Source organism: Lonchura striata, chromosome 1 (genome assembly GCF_046129695.1).
Source record: "Lonchura striata isolate bLonStr1 chromosome 1, bLonStr1.mat, whole genome shotgun sequence".
NCBI classification, from domain to species: Eukaryota; Metazoa; Chordata; class Aves; order Passeriformes; family Estrildidae; genus Lonchura; species Lonchura striata.
In genome coordinates this window covers 53,626,911-53,646,355 of record NC_134603.1, presented here as the reverse complement: position 1 = coordinate 53,646,355, position 19,445 = coordinate 53,626,911, and the positions used below count along the sequence as shown (strand labels likewise).

The window sequence follows — 19,445 nt, the reverse complement described above, 5'->3', positions numbered from 1 at the left end:
TCTGCATGTGTTCTAGTGAAAGGCGTTCCTGGCCACAGCAGGGAGGGTAGAACTAAATTGCTTTTAAGGTACCTTCCAACTAAAACTATTCTCAAAGTCTGTCTTCTTAAGTCAATGAAATACCTTCCAGCAGGCAAAACAATTACTTAAGCATTGGCTTGACCCTTAAACATGAAACACAGCACATGCTTAAGTGTTTTGCAGCAATTTCTACCACTCTGGTGTGTAAGTCACAAAAGCAAACTTCTACAATATAGCACTGATATAACACATTTCCTCCACAATACTGAATCTCATTTAATTGTTTTTGCTATGAGGTTTAAAAATATCTAAACAAGAAACAATTATCTCTTTTTTTAATACAGGATTTTCATACATACATATTCATGGCAAGCTGAGGTGTTTCCTGCAGCAAGGAATCTATTTAACCTAAGCACAAAACAGTTTCTTAGATCTGCTGCCCCGCCCCAACAACTACATGCTGAACCACTTGGTTACAATTCTCACAGTTCTCAACTGTTTGCCATTAGGGAAGAAACTAGAGGAAAATTTTGCATGTTTTCTAGTTTCTATTCCCAACTCATACATCTCCACCTACCTGAGGGAGGACAAAATGACCTACAAAGTTCAGTTGCCATTTCTGATTTCCTCTGTTGTGTAAAGTGAATTTGAAAATGGAACCACTTAATTGGTGCAGCACCAGGCATCACTCCTTTAACTTCTTAATTCAGGAGATTACCAAAAATTCCTTCCATTGCAAAAAATCATCCAGCTCAGATGACCTTAGCACTCCCCCATCTTCAATGTCTCATCAGCAGCCCTGAGAATCTAAATGCTTTGCTCACCTTTAATTGCTTCTCTAAAGTCCTATGATTTACTGGGAAAACATGTATTTATCAGAAAATGTTGCAGGGTTATATTCTTGCTGGAATCATGGGGAAATGGTGAGATGACCTGTATGACTGGAGCCCTGCAATAAAGATGCTTTTACAGGTTAAGGACTAAAGACATGACGAGAACAGGTGACATAATAGAGGTTGCTGGCTACAAGACACCTGAACAGAGAGAAGTGGATGAGATTCTCTACAGCTGGAAGCAGCTTCACATCTACAGCCCTGATCCTCAACAGCTACAGGAGGGATTACACATCAAGATAAAAGAAATTGAGGAGGTTCCTGAAGAGCATCAATGACTTCTTGACCCAAGTGGTAGAGGAACCAAAGAGATGCTCTGCTGAACCTCAGCACCAAACAATGAATTGTTGAGGATGTGAAGGTCAGAAGCAACCTTGGCTGCAGTGAGCATGAGATACAGGAGTTTAGGATTCTGAGATGCATTAGCAGTGCAAAAACCAAACACAGCATTGGTTCTCAGAAGAGCAGATGTTTGCCTCTTCAAAGGCCTGCATTGTAGAATCAGATGGGATAATGCCCTGGAGGAAATGGGTTCAATAAAGCTGATTATTATTCAATGATCACCTCCTCCAAGATCAAGAGAGGTCTATCGCCATGAATTGGTCAGGCAAAAATGCCAGGAGACCTGTGTGGATGAACAAGGAGCCACTGACAAAATTCAGACACAAGAGGAAAGTAGACAGAGTGGAAGGACAGACAGGTAACCTACTAGAAATATGCAGTTAGGAGAGCCAAAAGCCCATCTGGAATTAAATCAGGCCAGAGATTTCCAAGGCAACAAGGGTTTCTATGTAGAAAAAAAAAGGAAGATGGGAAAAAAGTGCAGAATGGGGCAGGGGTACTTGTGACACATAGCATGGAAAAGGCAGAGGTCTCAAATACCTTCATCACCTCTGTCTTTACAAGGAACAATGGCCTCTCAGGAATCTCAAGCCCAGAGAACAGAATGAAAGATTGGAACAAGGAAGATGTGTCCTTGGTTGAAAAGGATCAGGTCAGGAAATACTTAAGCAAGTCAGACATGTATAAGTCCATGAACCCAGATGGGATACACTCACAAGTATCTCCATATGGAGATGACAGGTATCAATATGAGGCCACTCTCAAGGATCTTTGAATACTCATAGGGTAAGTCCAAAGACTGGAGGAAATTAAATGCTGCTCCTGTCCTCAAGAAGGTCAAGGAAAATGATCCAGGGAACTACGTACCATCCTCACTTCAATGGGGTGATTGAAAGACAGATACTGGAAATTATTTCCAGGCAAATGAACGACAAGAAAATTATCAGGAATAGTCAGCATGGATTAATCACAGAGAAGTCATGCTTAACCAACAGTACAAACTTCTATGAGAAAATAAACGTCTGGCTTGATGATGGAAAAGCAGTGGATACTTTGATATCAGGAAGGGTTTTTTTTGCATCCACCATCTTGGACGTACAGTGAGGGGAAATTGCAAACTGAGTAGCCAGTCCAGAGTGGTGATCAGTGAAAGGCTAGTTGAAGGCCACCAACAGTATATACCAGGAGTTGATACTGGATCTAAGTGCATGCAAAATCATGGAACAGCTCTCATGGAGTGGAACTGGAAAGGCTGGGAGATGGCTCAGGGTAGTAATCTTATCAATGCGTTCAAATACCCAAAGGGAGCTTGTAAAGATGGGTCTAGAGACTTTTATGTGCCTTTTCTTGCCCAATGACAGGGAAAGAGGCAATGGGCACACACTGAAACACAGGAAATTCTCTCTGAACACCAGGAAACTTTAACTGTGAGTGACCAAGCACTGGCAAGGTTGCCCAATGAGGTTGTGGAGCCCCACCATTGGAACTGTTCAAAAGCTGTCTGAACAAGGTCCTGGACAACCAGCCAGCTTTGGGTGAACATGCTTGGCTGAACTCAACCATTTTGTGATTGTGTGATTGATATGTTAAAATTCACTTAAAAGAGGAAAGACACTTCACTGTACTTCCTCTGGTTTTATTATTGTTTCTTCCAAAAATAGCATAACAATGTATTTTCAAATGAAATTTGATACAAGAAATCCAACAAAACTAGCTTTGATGTAAACAAATTTCAAATAAACATTTCAGCAGTTCTAAAGCGTCATCATTTTTAGCTAGTTTCATGAGTACTAATTCTAGCAGACAAGAGCATCTTATTGTCTTAATTTCAGCAGCAGAACTGACAGATTCTACTGCTTCAGTAAAGATAACAAGTGTTCTTCTAGGCAACAAAAAAAATAGAGGAGTCATGGAGGAAAGAGTACAACCTAATTACAGGGGGAAATCAATACAACTAAAAACTCTTCTAATCTGAACATTTAAGTCTTAACAGAAATGTTCTCTTCTAGGTTTGCTATAACTTTTCAAAATACTCGCATACCATCTTCATTTCATCTCTATGTTATATCTATTGGCTAACAGCAGCCATCAGCTACTCCTAGTCCAAAACCAGGTGAGAAGAAACATGAAGTATTCAGGCCTTCTAAGTAATGGGTGGCTACAAACACATGGATAGTCAAGCAAATACTGTACAGAAACCCCTAAGCCAGCTCTAAGACACTAACAAGCAGTTATGATGGTAGTTAGGCACAGTTCTGCCTACTAGTATAATTTGACTGCATTCCCAAACAAAATATGTGTCTTCAATTTGGGAATTGTTACCCATAGGTACTAGAGTGTGTATGCACATACTCACCCCTCCCTTCCAGAGGGAACTGCTGGTATCCTCAAATATTACACAGGCTCCACTTTTGGTTCATGATCCATGACATGACCATGTTTTTAATGCCTTAAGACTGCAATGAGGTCCCCACACCACCAACAGCTCATCCTCTTGCCATGCCCATTTGGAATTTTATGAAACAAGAAAGAAAGGCATCCTAAGATCTGTCTAGTAAGTTTCAAGAAACACTAAAACTATTGAAAAGTCAGGAGAGTCTTTAATACAATTAAAAATGTTCAGTACTCTAACTTAAGCAGTTGCTACTGATTACTGCATAGCCACATTTGGAAAACAAAGTCGATATTTAAAACGTTAAAAATTGAGTACTTTTAGAGCAGTTTTGTACAGAACAAATTAATTTAATCTTAAAAGCACCATGAAGTGACATTACATATCAGCAAGCAGGACAAAAAAGGACATCATGGGATTTTACCATGTAAAATACACCATGAATACCATTAAGGTAGATATACAATGCAGGCTTGAGCACAGCACAGAGGTTCTCAAACTGACTTGGGTATTTTTTGCTCTGCATGCAATGTAGACATACCCTCTATGCTGAATAAATCTCATTACTAATTAACTGAGCTCTGCAGAACAGTATTTAGGCCCTCATTCTGCATTATCAAAGTCAATGCTCTTCCATCAACTTCAGAAAGTGCAGGGTCAGGCTCGTAATCACAGACGTACTTCTACAAACAGAATGTTTCTAACGAAGTTATGTGAGTTCATACACAGGTTTTGAGAGCATGCAGATTGCTTACAAATGCTTAAAAAGACTGGTTCAGAATCTTTCTCATATATACACACACAAGTCCATCTGTCACAGACAGGCAATGTAACTCTGAATCACGAGCTTGCTCTAGTTTTTGGTAGTGTCCTGCACACGTCTGATAATTAAAAAATAAAAAATAAAAAAATAGTTGCCACAATGGATTTCTGATCATTCCAACTTGCACATGGATATGATCCCTTCTTGCTGCATCCAGTATGTGAAGTTTCACGGTTGCTTCTGAAATGCAAATACCAAGTAAATACCTAAAAAAGAAAATGGGAATATTTAAAGTTTCAGCTTTCTTTGTGACTCAACTAAGTTTTCAAAATGTAACCAGTAAGTAACTCTAGCATTCCACTCCAGCATAGTTTTACATGTTTTCAGAAATGTGAACCAAATTCATAAATTACTGTGCCATTCTACATATAACGAACATTCATGAGCACATCAAAAGTCATGCAATTTAAGTTTAAAGACTCCTTCATACTTGCAGTAATGGACAATCAGGATTGAAATTATTAACTTCATTTTTAATTGGAAAGTGAATGAACTCATGATACATATTATCAATTTTCATGGACAAAGATGAAATAGCATTTTTTCAAGTCCAGAAATTATTATTCTATTAATGGATACTCATACAATCCACACCGGTACCTTTGGAAAACTCTCAGTTGGCATATATTCAATGCCAGCTATGCAGATGTTCCTGTGCTCCATACCAGGCAGGTATGTTAAACCAGTTACTTGAGACCACATTTACAGATTTCCACTTGAATTCAACTTTGACGTTAATGAATGAGGGGCCATAGCTACTTGCAAATCTTTCAAGACAAGCTTATCAGACATTCCTCAGCAATAATGCAAAGTTCCATGTAAGGAACAAGATGTGCTTGTACTCTTATCAGAAGCTCAATACTCCACACGTTTCTGGAGAAACAGACTACTTAGTCTACTTAGTCTATTTTTTATTATCGAAGTCACTGAACTTTTAAAGGTATAAATCTTTTTTTTTAGATATGAAAAGGTATAAAATTATATAAAAATCCCCACTCAAATAGATAATAGAGATAATACTTCAAGATTGTTGGAAATTTATGTCTACCTTATAATTCATAGATTCAAAATTTAGATAATAATTTAAGAAAGCAGTGAAGATTTTTCTCACCTGTGAAGTAAGCAGCATTTTTTGCTTTTAAACTACTAAAACATTCAGTAAAATGGCCTGCAATCCTGGTTGGCTGCACTTACGCATTTCCCTCCCAATTTCTTAAGATGTGCACACTACATAATCTGTACACAACATTTTGAATTACACAAATAACAACATCTTATTATATTCAACATCTGGATTTTCTTACATGACTAACAGGCTATTTTACACACTTTTCAAAGCAGTCATTTAGTCAACACTGTCTTCAAAACCATTACTTACTTGTTGCTTCCCATTCAGATTTACTCAAGGTTCCCTAGAAGGGGACAAAAAAAAACAAAGTTTCAACAAAAAATAAGGAAACAATAAAACACTGCTCCATTTTTCACTGACCAATGTCTAACCACCCACACTGACTGCCTGTTTAGGGGCAAGAAAAGCATTACTGTAGACCACAGATACTTACAACTCCACTAACTATGATGGCTGGGAACTGGAAGATCCAGATGATGGAACACACCTAAATTAAACAGGTACAGGAGACTGGGCCAACAGTCTGTTGGTCTGGATGCCTCTGCAATGCAGAGCATGCCCGTGTCCACCACCAGTGTGACCTGACCTGGCTCCAGCTGCTCTTCAGACCGAGATGCCCAGTATTTGTGCAGAAGTCAGGAAAAGGCCTTACATCATGGTGCTGCCACCTTCCTCAGGGAACACTGCCTGCCTCCACCCAACAACACCCACAGCCCACAGAAACTCTTTGCAAGAGACTCTCACCCTCACTCACACAGTCTGGAAAAACAGCCTGCCTTCCAGCCTAGGGAATTCTCAGTTCAGCTGATCAGATGAATGCAGAGCAAGTTCAGAAGTAAAAAAGCTGCTGCCATTTACCCCACCACTTAAGAAAGATAAGGCAACAACAAGAAGCTGATTTTCTGCTCTGCCCACTCCACCCTTATCCAAGGAGTCCTCACTGGGCCATAATTTAGTCCTTATGCTACCCACTGACCAAACCTTCACCTTTTAAAACAGCCCTTGGCAACAGACGTCTTTGGTCTGACTTGGCTGTTCGCATGTTCTTAAGCCTAATTCTTAAAACAAGCATTTTTCTTTTTAAAAATTTTTGAATTTCAAATGTGAAGAGCAGGTTTCTTTTCTCTCTTGATTCAGGATTTTTATATATGCACTAAGAGGACTACATCTTCAAGAATTCAAAACATGAACAGTAGATGAATCAACAATTAAAAAAAACTCCAAACAACAAAACCAAGTGGAAAAACTTCAAGCTGACCATTCTCATGCTGTATTGATGAAATTTGAAATAATTATTTCAAACATATACAGTATTATGAAGAAAACTTTGAAGTCTCCTATCAGAGAATTGGAATTAATGCTTTAAATTAGTATTGTGAAGATCCAGACATATAAGAAAATGCCTCAAATTAAGAATCATTAGAAAGAACAGCTGTCAAGTAAGATAGAAAAAATATTCTCTCCCTTCTGTATTATTACAAATTTCCTAACTAATAAGCTACCAAATTAAGTGAATTTGATTCTTTGAGTATGGGATCTAAATTAGATGAACCCCCTCAGCCCTGCAGCTCTACAATTTTTCACATGCAAAGAAGCACTCATACCAACTTCACTGCAGCTGAAACGAAGACGCCACCACAGTTTGAAAGAACAGGACCTCAATTTTAAGACACCATTACCTCTAGTGAAGTAGAAAGGAACTTACCAATGGTAACTTTGCCTTGCCATCTTTGATAAACTCTTTTGCATGCTCATAATCATCAGGTTTATCAGAAACAAGCCTGGAATCACCATGTGTAGAATATGGCTGGAGAACACAGAATAAATACATTAATCACATCAAGTAAAGGGCTTGTCACAACACAGTCCACAACAGAAGTCAGTAAGTCTTAAAAATATTTTAAATATACATCTCTCCTTTATAGCATCCTCAGGAATAGGTCTGATGTTCCCTACTTACCAGAAAATCTGACAGCCAAGAATTATAAGTTAAATTTTATCCTTCCATCTCTAAAGCAGGGGAAACAGAATAACTATAAACACTCTTCTTCATGTACAGCTCATTATGAACATTACCTAGATATACCTTCTTTTAGAAAAGCAACTATACCAGCATCTCTTCAGCAGAAGGGCAACTACAATTTCAAGCAGAACAATTAAAATGCTTCAATAACACACAAGCTGTACCAGAAATATACAACAGGTTCTTCAAAATTAAGATACGCTCATTAAGGATCTCAGTTACTACTGATCTGTGTAAATAAATCTAATTGTAAAAATGAAGTCCTCAGTTATAAGTGGCCACTACTTTAAGACAACTCTCACTTTCCTAAGAAGGAAGATGGTAAGTCAAAGGCTGTGTCTCTGTGCTACTGCCAGTGTGAGCCCATACACAGAACCATCACTTTTGGAGTCAACAAGTGCAGTCAAGTTGCAGTCTGTGATTTAGCTGAGCAAGTCACGAAAAAAACTGAGAGTTGATTTGAAAGTTTTCTGCAGAAGAATTCTACTGTTTGAGGGAGGAAGGAAGCACAGATAACTGCAAGTAAAATCAAAGCCTCAGAAGTGGCCTGGAAAAGCTTCTCTGAAGCTGTTAAATTACCCAAGGTAAGAGTCTGAGGATAAAAAAAAAATGCAAAAACACTGGGCAAAAACATATGCTCAGTTACAGTTAAGAACTATATTCTTCTATGAACACAGATTGTTCTTTTATTCCTACAAAGATTCCTTTCTCTCTTTTCAGTCAATATTCCTTGCACAAAGATGCAGGTTTCAGTCTCTCTGCTGAGGAAGAAATGGATTACAGTCACCCCTGTCTGATACTTGGCATGATTCTTGGGCTTCTGTTTCCTACTTCACAAGAACAGAAACTTGCCTCAATATTGAAATATTATCTTCAAAACTTGAATCATCTATTGGGTGGGACCTGTGCTGGACCAAGAGAAGAGTGTGAGGAAGGAGAGGCAGAAACAAAGTGTTATGAACAGACCACAATCCCCCTTCCCACACAGAGGAAGGGAGAGAATGTAGAAAGGTCAGGAATGCACAAATGAAGATGAGCCTGGGAACAAACAGTGGGTGGGACAAAGGTGGTTTCAGGTTTTCATGTTTCTCACCTTTCTACTATTTTTTTTCTTTTTTTGTAAGTAATTAAATTAACCTTTTCCAATTTCAGTCTGTTTTGTCTGTGACAGTAATTGCTAAGCAATCTCCTTGAATTTATCTTGACCCACAAGTTTTTTTTTTCTATTTTATCCCCCCATCCTGTTGGAAAAATGGAACAAGAGTGCAGGTCAGTTGGGTGTCTGGCAGCCAATCAAGATCAACAACCAGAGTCACACTTTCAGCCCCAGGAATTAAATACTGTCTATTGGTGGTCCTTAATTAATTGCAAAATGTTCACAAAGGAAATTTCAATTATTGTGTGAAAATTAACAGGATGAAAAAATGCTATTAACATCAAACAAATCAACTCCAAATTTACCTCCAAGGCCTGCATTCTCCTTAACAGCATTTTATGCTCCTCGTTCTTGATTTTTTCTTCATAGAATTCCCTAAATGTCATTTTGTAGACTAATTTCATACCATGCTTCTTTGCCATTCTGTCAAAATAACAAGCTTAATTAGGGAAGCCACAAAATTATTGTAGCATTATTTTCAAAGGAACACTTTTAAGCCACAGTGACATCTTGTGGTATTCACTAGAATAACACTTCTTTACAACTTTTTTTCTTAGTAAAGACATTTAGATGAAAAAAGCTGCAGTTCCACCACAAACTGCACAGTTTTGTTTTTTAATTAGGACAACAAAAATCTACACAGAAGTAATTTGCAAACACTTTAATAGAAAATGTCTCTTCTCCTGAAACACAGAAGTTTCATGTGGACTTCCAGAAAGACTACACTTTTCCCTGCAGTATCTATCATGTCAGATATTATGAATATATTTAGAGAACTTCTTTCTGTTGTATTTAGTGGCTTACATCTCAATTATATGTAGACACCATGGACATGCAACACTGAAGTTACAGCTGTCAGTGACAGATGCTGTTATTTTTCACAGACAACTACAAATGAAGCTCTTGAACAGGCATGAAGGGAAAGCTTGATACTGTTTAGCCATATTGAGCTTGAATGGTAGGAAAAAACGGAGTATGGAAAGATTTGTCTGTACCTCAGGATACAGCTGGGAAAACCAAATCCAAGGTTACACAGAGGTAACAGCAAAATATATGATTACAGATGAAGATCATTTAGAGGCAGAAAAAAAATCATAGCAGAAATCCTAACTAAGAACATCTAAGAAAAGGTGGAGAAGACAAGAAAGAGGCACCATGATGAAGAAAATGCACAAGAAAGCTTTCTGAAAGACTAAAAAAGGGGTAGAAAGAAACACCTCAAAAAGTTACAATTAAAGAAGAAAAAGCTGACAGTTTTAAAGGTTTGGTGACAGATCCAATGTATCAGATCAGATGGTCCCTCATAAGACACAGTTTAAATCCACAGCTTCTGACCAGAGTACCTTCAACAGCTGGATGGACAGATTACAGTTGTGGATGGAAATGCAAGAAACCTCTGTATTTGAAGCAACAACAAAAAATTAAGAACTGAAAAATATAGTAAGAAAGCCAAAACATAATTTTCTGCAAGCATTATGCAATGACACATAAACTAAACAAACATTTATGACATTCCACAGATTTTATTGCATAACAAATTTAAAACTCAACTTACTCTTCCAGTAAGGGAAAGTAAACCAAAAACTCAGGGACATCAACCACTTCTTCCAAGTGAAAATCATACTTGCAGCCAAATAATGGATAGTCTCCCTTCTTTTCAAATTTTACATTGTACACATCATTCCCAAATGAATTTGTTTCTGAAGCTTCAAGTCTCTTTCTATAGAATGAGAGGTAAACAAACGTTTATTGACCAGTATTGAACAGGCAGAGAAAACTACACATAACAAGCCTGAGAGTGTTTCTCCCAATAATACTCAGGGATCTCTCTAGTTTCCCCCTTCCCTTTATCATAAGGCAGTGAAACAATGAAATGAAGCAGCATACTGGGTTTTAACAGGTTATCATTCCCATATAACATACCAAGGACAAAATGGACCTAGAAGATGAACCTTTAGCCTGGACACACAGACAATCTACCTGGAAAATACAGGCTTCTAAAAATAACTACAAAACCTTGACAGTTTTTCCCCAGGTCATGGAAATTTTGACGCTATCAAAGTAATGACAGAGGGATGAAGTGTATGAAGACCTGTACTCTCTAACAGAAGAGCCCACTTTCAAGGGTAAGTATTGCTTTACCTGTTTGAATCAGGTTAATGAGTGATATTTGGTTTTATTAGAATCCAAAATTGTTGCAAAAAATTGCTTTTGTTTGCACAAACATATTGGAGCATTGCAAAAATATCTATCACTTAACAATGCTTCACAGAGTTTTGGAAGATTAACAGGATATAAGAATACTTACACAAGTTCAAAGCTGTTTGGAGTTGTGCCAATGAAATAACCTCCAGGAGAGAGGTTCCCACAAGCATTTTTAAGCATCATGTCAGCCTGCTCATACGTCTCAAATGAATAGTGGTAAACAAATTGACAACTGCAAATGTCAAAGCGCATATCTGGATCATTGTACTTGGAAGACAAGAGATCCTGCAACAGATAAAAAAGAAAAAAAACCTACAGAAAGAAGCATGATTCACTTAAATTTTCTAACAAATATACTACATTCATGATAGAGACCCAAAGTCAGGGAAATTAACTTCTGTGTACAAGGACAGACAGAACAAAGCATGCAACAGAAAATATATATTAATCTAAGACTGAGCTGTAATAGCAACATGAAAATATCTCCCTCTCCACCAAGTTGGGAGAGATGACATGAACCTGCAACAGACTATTTCTCAGAAGGAAAGGCAACCAAGAATTCAAGCAAACCCTTCATGCAAGGCTGAGAACAGGTTCAGCTTTTCCACAGGTATGCTGAAACGAGGTAGGTTCTGTCTCAGCCTCCATCAGCAGGGCAATCTCAGCCTGCACTTCTAGGAAGCAAAAGCAGTTCTGTTTACAAGACTGTCTCCTAAGCCTCAGCAATGCATTTACTACTGCCTCCAGACAGCCTAAGAAACTTGCTCTACCAGAGAAGTTTTAAAAGTACCTATTATAGTAACCAAAATGCCACTAGAAAGAAAAAATTCTAAGTGTGCAAGTTAAATCAGAAAAGGTCCTTTATATATTCAAGCATTCACCAAAATAGTTTACAACATCCCATACTGTTTCACAGAACTCCAAAGCTAAACAGTCATTCTGTTCCTGTTGTTGAGTAAAAGATAGTGAAAGCACCAGATATACTATCAGGAAAAGACATTCAAGCTTCAGGAATGTTACACTATACAACAGCAGCAAAACGCACCAAAGTACATCTTAAGCAACTTTCCGGCAACCCCTATGGATGATTCTCCTGGCAGTACAATAATCCAACCTTAAAAATATATATACCCAAATTGTTACAGCACAACTATAGAAAACATTAGATCTCCAAAATATTACAAAGCACAGGAACTGTACCTTGGTACTATCTGCTTGTATGAATTCCGCATCAAAAATATGTTCATTATACCGACATCGGGACTTCATTTCTTCATAGCGGTGCTTGCACTGCTGCACAGAAATGTCAGCAATGTCTATATATGGAAAGATAACAAATATAACAAATGAAATTTTTAAGTGTGTACATGTGGGTGCTGAAAGTCTGGTCAGAGAAAGAGTCAGATAAACTTTCCCAGGCCTTGCTCTGGGAAGTTTTGAGAAAGCTCAGAGAAAGAACTAAAGCAATCCTTAATCTTTGCTGCTGGTGTTTTGAATGTGTTGTTTACTTGTATGATGTTTAAAGAAGGGTGTTGTTCCTAATTAGCCAATGGTGTGAGGGGTGTTGATAAAGGACCAATCAGGTCCAGTTTCATCGTAACTGTCTATAAAAGAATGTGTGGTGTCTAATAAATTTGCATTTTGCCTTCTGAGAACCTAGGAGTTTATGTCACTTCATTCATCTGTCCTCAATACAAGAGTGACAAACACATTGCTCCAGACAAGAAAACTGGAATGATTACTGGAACACAGAAGGCACAATATGGCAGGATAAAAAATGATCTTCAGTTTCTTTAAAACAGCTCAAGTTCCCTGGTATTCTTAATATTCTTAAAAATATAAAAGATGTTGAAATGCATTTTTGATATGTCACATTATGGGAACTTTTTTAAATTCTAAAACTGCTTCTTTCTCGGTCATTGAGTTTCTGACAATATGCAATAAGTTTGCCTAAGAACTTTGTAAGAAAATTGATTAAGTGTATTTGAATACTGCCCACTGAATAATGCATGAAAGACTTTTAAAATGTGAAGTACCCAAAATAATTCCCATTGAAAGAGTTTTAGGGAATTTTAGTACCTAATTAAATTCGGAGTTACTTTCTCTGATTATCCTTGGGATACTTTTTGAGAAAAGGGAAGATGGTATCATTCTCCCAACATCTACACCAATTATTCAAACCAGATTTTTTTTTTAATCAGCTTTCAGCTCTTCCCCTTTTCTGAGTCTGAAAAACTTTAGTTGATTTTAACACCCAAGACCATTTTTTCTCACAACATTGTGGGGATTATTTGGTTTTTTAAATGCAACTCTCCTGTATGTGTTTCAGAACAATTAAAAATACTACAAGAGACTAGATGTGGGAGAAAAGACATAAAATTTAAAAAGTCAGTCTATTCCCCAGGACCACATTTTGCCTAAGGCAACCTGTGGCAATGGTATTTTTCTTTAGTGATACCAGTTTTTATTTAGGAGTTGAACTGAAAGCTAAATATTGATGGTTCTTATATTTCTGATGGCAATCACGTCATATCTTCAGATTAAATGACAAAACACAACTTTTTGCACAAAAGGTGTACATTACATTCATCAATTGACTGGAAAAAAATAAATATAATAAAATACTGGAGGTGTACTCAGTTTCCCATAAAACTTGATGTACTTTCCCTAGAAAATTATTGTGTCTTCTTACCAGTACAGACAAGTTTTTTAATTCTGCCTTTTTTCCATTTCAGCAAGTCTCCACCTTTCCCACATCCTAGATCCAAAACAGTTATGTCACTCTTCTTCTGTCGTACGTGGTCTATAAATTCACCTAGAGAAATAAAAATCAGAAGCATATAAACACATCTCTGCACCTAATCTCTGCAATTGTATTGCACCTAAAAGCCCAAAGAACCAAAAGGAGTTGAGAATTTTAAAGCACCTTAGACCTTACTTTGCCTATAAGTGTTCTTAATATTACAAACTTAAATCTCTTTTCTTTCTAGAAGGATGAAAGGAACCACAAACTTTTAAAACTGCAGAGAAGATTAATATTTTCTGTGCTTAATGTGCTCTGCATGTAACTTGACTGAGGTTCTTAACTGCTTCCCTGGCTAAGGCAAAACTGGACATGGCTAAACAACCACCCTGGACATGGAAACAGGGTTCCCTTTCATTAGCATTATAATGAATGCAGATGTTATTTGAAAGTAGGGGAAAGCCTTTTGCAAAAAGAAAAAGCCAATTAAATGCATCAGCCACATCTCCTCGCAGTCACCTTACAAAAAACCATAATGTTTTTCACTCACTCTCCCAGCCCTTGCAATAACAGTAGCTACTCCTTTGCTGTCTTTCTATCCTACATATACCAGTCACATTTTTTCCTCTCCCTCCAGGCTGCATAGATTCTCTCTGCTCTGACTGATGTTGGCATATTATGTAAAACATATCCGCATGCTAGCAACTTTTCTTCACAGTAGGAAATATGAAATATGTTTTGATACAACTGCTATAAAGCCACACTGCTGAAATTCTTTATGACAGGAAGGCTTCAACACAGGCTTCAGGAACAGCTTTATAGAAATCTAAATATTGCTTCTAACTGCTCTGATATAACACAACAAAAAGCAGCATGCTGAGACAAATGGTGCCAACATCTTCTGGCACAGATCCCTCTTCATGAACCTGTGGTGCTGTGCTGATGATTCTTTTCTTTGTTGGCAGATATTTGATGGCTTTGTTTCCTCAATTTGGAATTAATTTGTGGAACAGCAGACTTTACCTTTAAATAAAAGTCTGCTGATTCTTAAAGAACTACATCCTTTAGCTTTTCATCTTTTCAACCACTGACTATGGGTAACACAGAAAATATTTGTGTTCAATTTTCCTGCAGAACTGCTTAACCAGGATCTGAACAGAGAGTGCTGTGGGAAAATGTCTAAGAAATTATTTGACATAGATTGAGCTGCTCTTGTTTGAATCTAAGAACGCTTAAATTCTTTATGATTTAAAGCTGTACTTTTCTCTTTAAAAATGCCATGGAGAAGAACAGTTTCCAGTATGAACTTTTTTCATCAGTTGACCTTTAAAACTTAAGCATATGCTTGGCACTCTAACGACACAAAACACTATCACGAATATTCAAATTAAATATAAATACAGACATTTTACTGCAGCTGAAAAACTTACAATGTATTCTGAGACAAAGTGTCATACTCAACACCAGAAAACAGAAAAAAGTTACATTTTGATACAAAAATTAGTTACATTCTAATAATGTCTACGAAATCTGTTAAAGAAACTTACCAATCAGGACACTCTTTGTCCAATTATTAAAGTTTCGGAGGTAGAATATGCGAGACTGGCTACGTTTTTCCAAACCAACTTCTTGAAGTTCATTATAATGTGCAGCCACAGCTTGCCCATGGCCAATCACATGCTGCAGAAAGGAAATCACACCACAGAAGGAATACATTCCAGCAGTGAATTATTTTTATTACTTAGTCATTTAATCAAAAGACATATGTGTTCACTTCAAGGATTTAAGAAAGCAAACAAGCAATACTATGAAGAGCACCATCATTATAAAGAGATTTCCCGTATCTGTCCTGGTACTGATGTCAGTACTTCAATCATCACAGCAACACTCACAAACTTAATCCCCTTTTCAGTTCATTCAAGCAATTTCTGGATGACAGCATCTTTTCTTCACAGAAATACTTAACCTTCAGTTCTCTAATACTCTCAACCATGCTCAAAGAACACGTTTCATTCTTAAGTCTGGGACAGAAGAAGAGGACGTTCCTTCTCAAAGAACTTTGAGCCTCTTCAAAGAGCCTGTTTCAGAAATTCAGTGATTTCATCTGACAGAAGTGTATAAACTGCCAATTTAACCAAAATGCCAATTGGCTGATGTCACATCAAGGTCCAAGTAGATGACCCCACAGCCAGAGATTTAAACAGACCATGATAAAAGAATGAGAGGAATAATTTGACAACATATTCCATAAAATGCCTAAGAGTTAGCTGTAGAAATGTCTCTGATTTAGCCTTAACTCAAAATACTCCAAGAGATTTCTGTCCAGCCCTAGCTTTAAGTACTACAAGACACTTCTCTCGCCTGTTATGCTGACAAGCAGTCTACATACAGATATTATGCTCCTAACACTTCTTCACCTTGAAAATAATATTCAACTATATACATGAAGTGAAAATAAATTATAAATAAAATCCAAAGCAACAGAACAGATACAACCAGCATTGACTCTATGAGGTACAAAAGCATTTGAAATAGCAGTACAAACCAGAATGAAGCCACTATAAGCATTCTTAACAGTTCACTACAGAAGTCAATAGCCCTGCATCTTGCTATTCAAATAGCAGTTCCTCAAGGGAAAAGAAGGTTTGGCTGATATATATGAATTGTTCAGTGTTTCATGTACTTTTGGTAACATTCAGAATGAACACAGCCTTCCTTGTCTAAAATTTCTATGACCTCATCATCTGTTTCTACCACACTGGCCTGACCGATACTAACAAGTATTTTGATGACTTCTATGCTTTTTCAGGGTAAGCACAGATGGCTCCCTGAATGGCCACTGAAGGTGACAGAAGCTAGAACAGCTGACACAGACAAGTGTGGGGGACATACTCATACAAACCATTAACACATCTCAGCTGCAAACAGCCATCAGCAACAACTATGGTGGCAACTACGTTCAGTCACCTCTCTCCACCCTTAGGCTACACAAACCCAAGGTAGTTTTTGCTCATCTAACCCTTATCCCCCCTTATTAAAAGGATGAAAGGGTTAATAATATTTCTACCACAACAAAGGACACTCTTTATTTTGCCAGACTGCTAAGCCATATATTAACATCCTGGGAAAATTCTGGGCAGATAAACAAAACATTAGGTCAGACATTTTCAAATTATATTTAAATATCCCAAAAGGATGACCCAGACTGGATATTAAAGCATCATCTTCTACAAGCTCATCCATAATAAAGGACAGCATCATGTAAAACATTACCCTTTTCACCTTCCCAGGTGGGCATATAAAAGGACATACATTTTCTGCTGCTTTTGTAGTCTTAAAACACAAAGAAGCAACTGTAAGTCTTTCTCTGCTTCACTTTGCCAACAAATCATACTGAAATTATATCACAGAGGATGCAGTCTGTTGAGTTTTGCAAATTATACAGTACCTTACCAAGGAAATAAAAGGACAAAATTACCTTATGGAAGAACTTCCCAAGCACAGGTAACTATACTAACACACAGATAAACAACATATATAAGAACATATATAAGAACTGAGTTCAAGATATAGAACTTGGACTAATGCCAGGAAACCCTACACTACACTAACAGATTGCTACCACATGGAGGATGGAACAGTCTTAGAATTAGATTAAGTATGTGCTGAGATTATAATTGCAATTCCCAGCCCTCTTTCTCCTCTGTGAAGCCCAACATCACTTTGTGCACCTGTTATTTCCCCAGGAAATATTTCCATAGTTGGTATTTTGTGCTGGCTCACATGCATCTAGCATAAATATTTTCAATCTTTTCTTGAGCTAGGGCTTTGAAACAAGGATTTGAAAACAGCTGAAAATAAATGATACTCACTACTTTCTTAGGAGGTTCATCTTCAGAATCTAAATTCTTCCTCTTTGCTCTGCCATCCTGATTACAACTATCAACTTCTTTGTCATTTTCAGTGGACTGCTCTGTACCTGAAGCAGAACTATTGCCTTCACATCTGACACCTGAAGCTGACTCTAAAGCATGAGGTGTTTTCTCCACTTCTTCCAAACTCTTTTCCACCTGCTGTTCTTCTGTCTTGGTTACTTCAGCCATTTTGACTGGTCCACTGATCAGAATGGAAATCTAGAGGGAAAAGAAACAAACCACCAAGAATTTTCAGCCCCAAAAATTTCACTTACTCGTGGTTACGATCGTACTTTCAAACATAATGTTGGTATTTCACCCTAGGCAACATATAGAATTCAAATTTGATCAGTTGTTTATAATAAAGACGCTGAATAAAATATGTCAAACTTAAAAGTACTCATTAAATAAGTTCAAATTAAGATAAATTGTTACTTTTCATTTTAGAGTCATTCTGACATATCTTTAATGACTCAGCTGCCAAATGTTATTGGTCTTTCCCTTCCCATAGAAGGTAACCTACAAATCAGTTTATGTTTAGAAACACAGACAGGTTCTCTCAAATTAGTAAATTTGTTATTTAAACTGATATGTTTTGAAATGAAGGTTTTCAAATAAAAGATCAAGATGGGTTTTTATGAGCAAATCTTCTTATCAATTGTGGATTTTCCAGTTTGCCAAGAATATCCACTATGCTCTGAATTTAACTAATACGTGGAATATTCAAGTTGCACCTGTATTTCCACATTTCCACCTCACAAATTTCTACAGAGGCTGCAGGACTGCAAACAAGTGCTACAAAGCTCATTTAGTCTCCAGCACATCCCAGCCTTCTTTACGCCAGCACTGGGAAGCAGAGCACCTACTTTTTAACAAGGCATGGGAGAGAGCGATTCAGCACCTCCTTTTGTGAAACAGTAGCCTAAATCCGCAAAAAAATATTAAAATCCAAAAATCACATTTAAATCCACCGTATCCAGGCTCACCTCCTAATGAGGGCCAGAACACAATCACTGAGTGGGCCACAACACAGAGGCGCCACAGCAGCTTTCCTCAAAACAAATGGCCTCAAAGTACGACTTACAACAGTAATTCTTTCACAGCACCACAGCACTTGGTTTGCAAAGCACCAGCAGAGCCTTCATTATCCTCACCCAGCTATTCCGAGATGTTTTGAAGGCCTAAATTGTGAAACGATCCGACTTTCACAACTATCGATGGCAACCACAGGAAGCAGCAGCTCCTTCAGCCGGAGAGCTCAAAACGCCTGGAGTGATGTGGGAATGGCCCCGCCGAGCTCGGGATGCTCCCGCTCCCTCCTCTCTTCCTTCCCTCCTCCCCTTCCCCCATGACGCGGCTGGGAGGCCTCAGGGCCTCCGCTCCCGTTAACCGGGCGGCGACGCCCGTCGCTTCTCTGCGGCCCGCCCGGCTCCGCCGTCCGGCGCGGCCGAGGGGCCCGGGCCCGCCCGCCGCCGGAGCGCCCGCGGGCTGGGACGGCGGCCCGGCGCCCGCCCGGCCCGGCCCGGCACCCGCCTGGCCCGGCACCCGCCCGGCCCGGCACCCGCCCGGCCCGGCACCCGCCCGGCCCGGCACCCGCCCGGCCCGGCCTGGCCCGGCACCCGCCCGGCCCGGCCCGGCACCCGCCTGGCCCGGCACCCGCCCGGCCCGGCACCCGCCCGGCCCGGCCCGGCCCGGCACCCGCCTGGCCCGGCGCCCGCCCGGCCCGGCACTCACCCGGTCAGCGCTCCGCCATCCCTGTTTGCGGAAGTGACGAACCCCAGGGCGTGCGTCACGTCCTGGGAGG

At 38.8% G+C, this 19,445-nt stretch overlaps 1 protein-coding gene across 1 annotated transcript; it reads right to left on the bottom strand.

Moving 5' to 3' along the window:
• Nucleotides 1-2,876: 2,876 nt before the first annotated feature.
• RNMT (RNA guanine-7 methyltransferase) lies at nucleotides 2,877-19,442 on the bottom strand. The gene is made up of 11 exons (XM_077784485.1): nucleotides 19,376-19,442; nucleotides 17,600-17,860; nucleotides 15,275-15,407; nucleotides 13,677-13,799; nucleotides 12,185-12,300; nucleotides 11,088-11,269; nucleotides 10,335-10,499; nucleotides 9,085-9,202; nucleotides 7,306-7,407; nucleotides 5,850-5,883; nucleotides 2,877-4,677 (listed from the first exon to the last, which is right to left on the bottom strand). Exons 2-11 carry the CDS (start codon nucleotides 17,828-17,830, stop codon nucleotides 4,640-4,642), a joined length of 1,242 nt encoding a protein of 413 aa, XP_077640611.1. The 5' UTR covers nucleotides 17,831-17,860; nucleotides 19,376-19,442; the 3' UTR covers nucleotides 2,877-4,639.
• Nucleotides 19,443-19,445: the final 3 nt, after the last annotated feature.

Excerpts from the sequence above, each read along its gene's own strand:
- RNMT (XM_077784485.1), bottom strand. The coding sequence starts at position 17,830 with ATGGCTGAAGTAACCAAGACAGAAGAACAGCAGGTGGAAAAGAGTTTG. Across the intron at positions 13,800-15,274 it reads GACAAAGAGTGTCCTGATTG|GTGAATTTATAGACCACGTA; the intron begins GTAAGTTTCTTT and ends TTATTTCTCTAG. Across the intron at positions 5,884-7,305 it reads GCAAGGCAAAGTTACCATTG|GGAACCTTGAGTAAATCTGA; the intron begins GTAAGTTCCTTT and ends GTCCCCTTCTAG.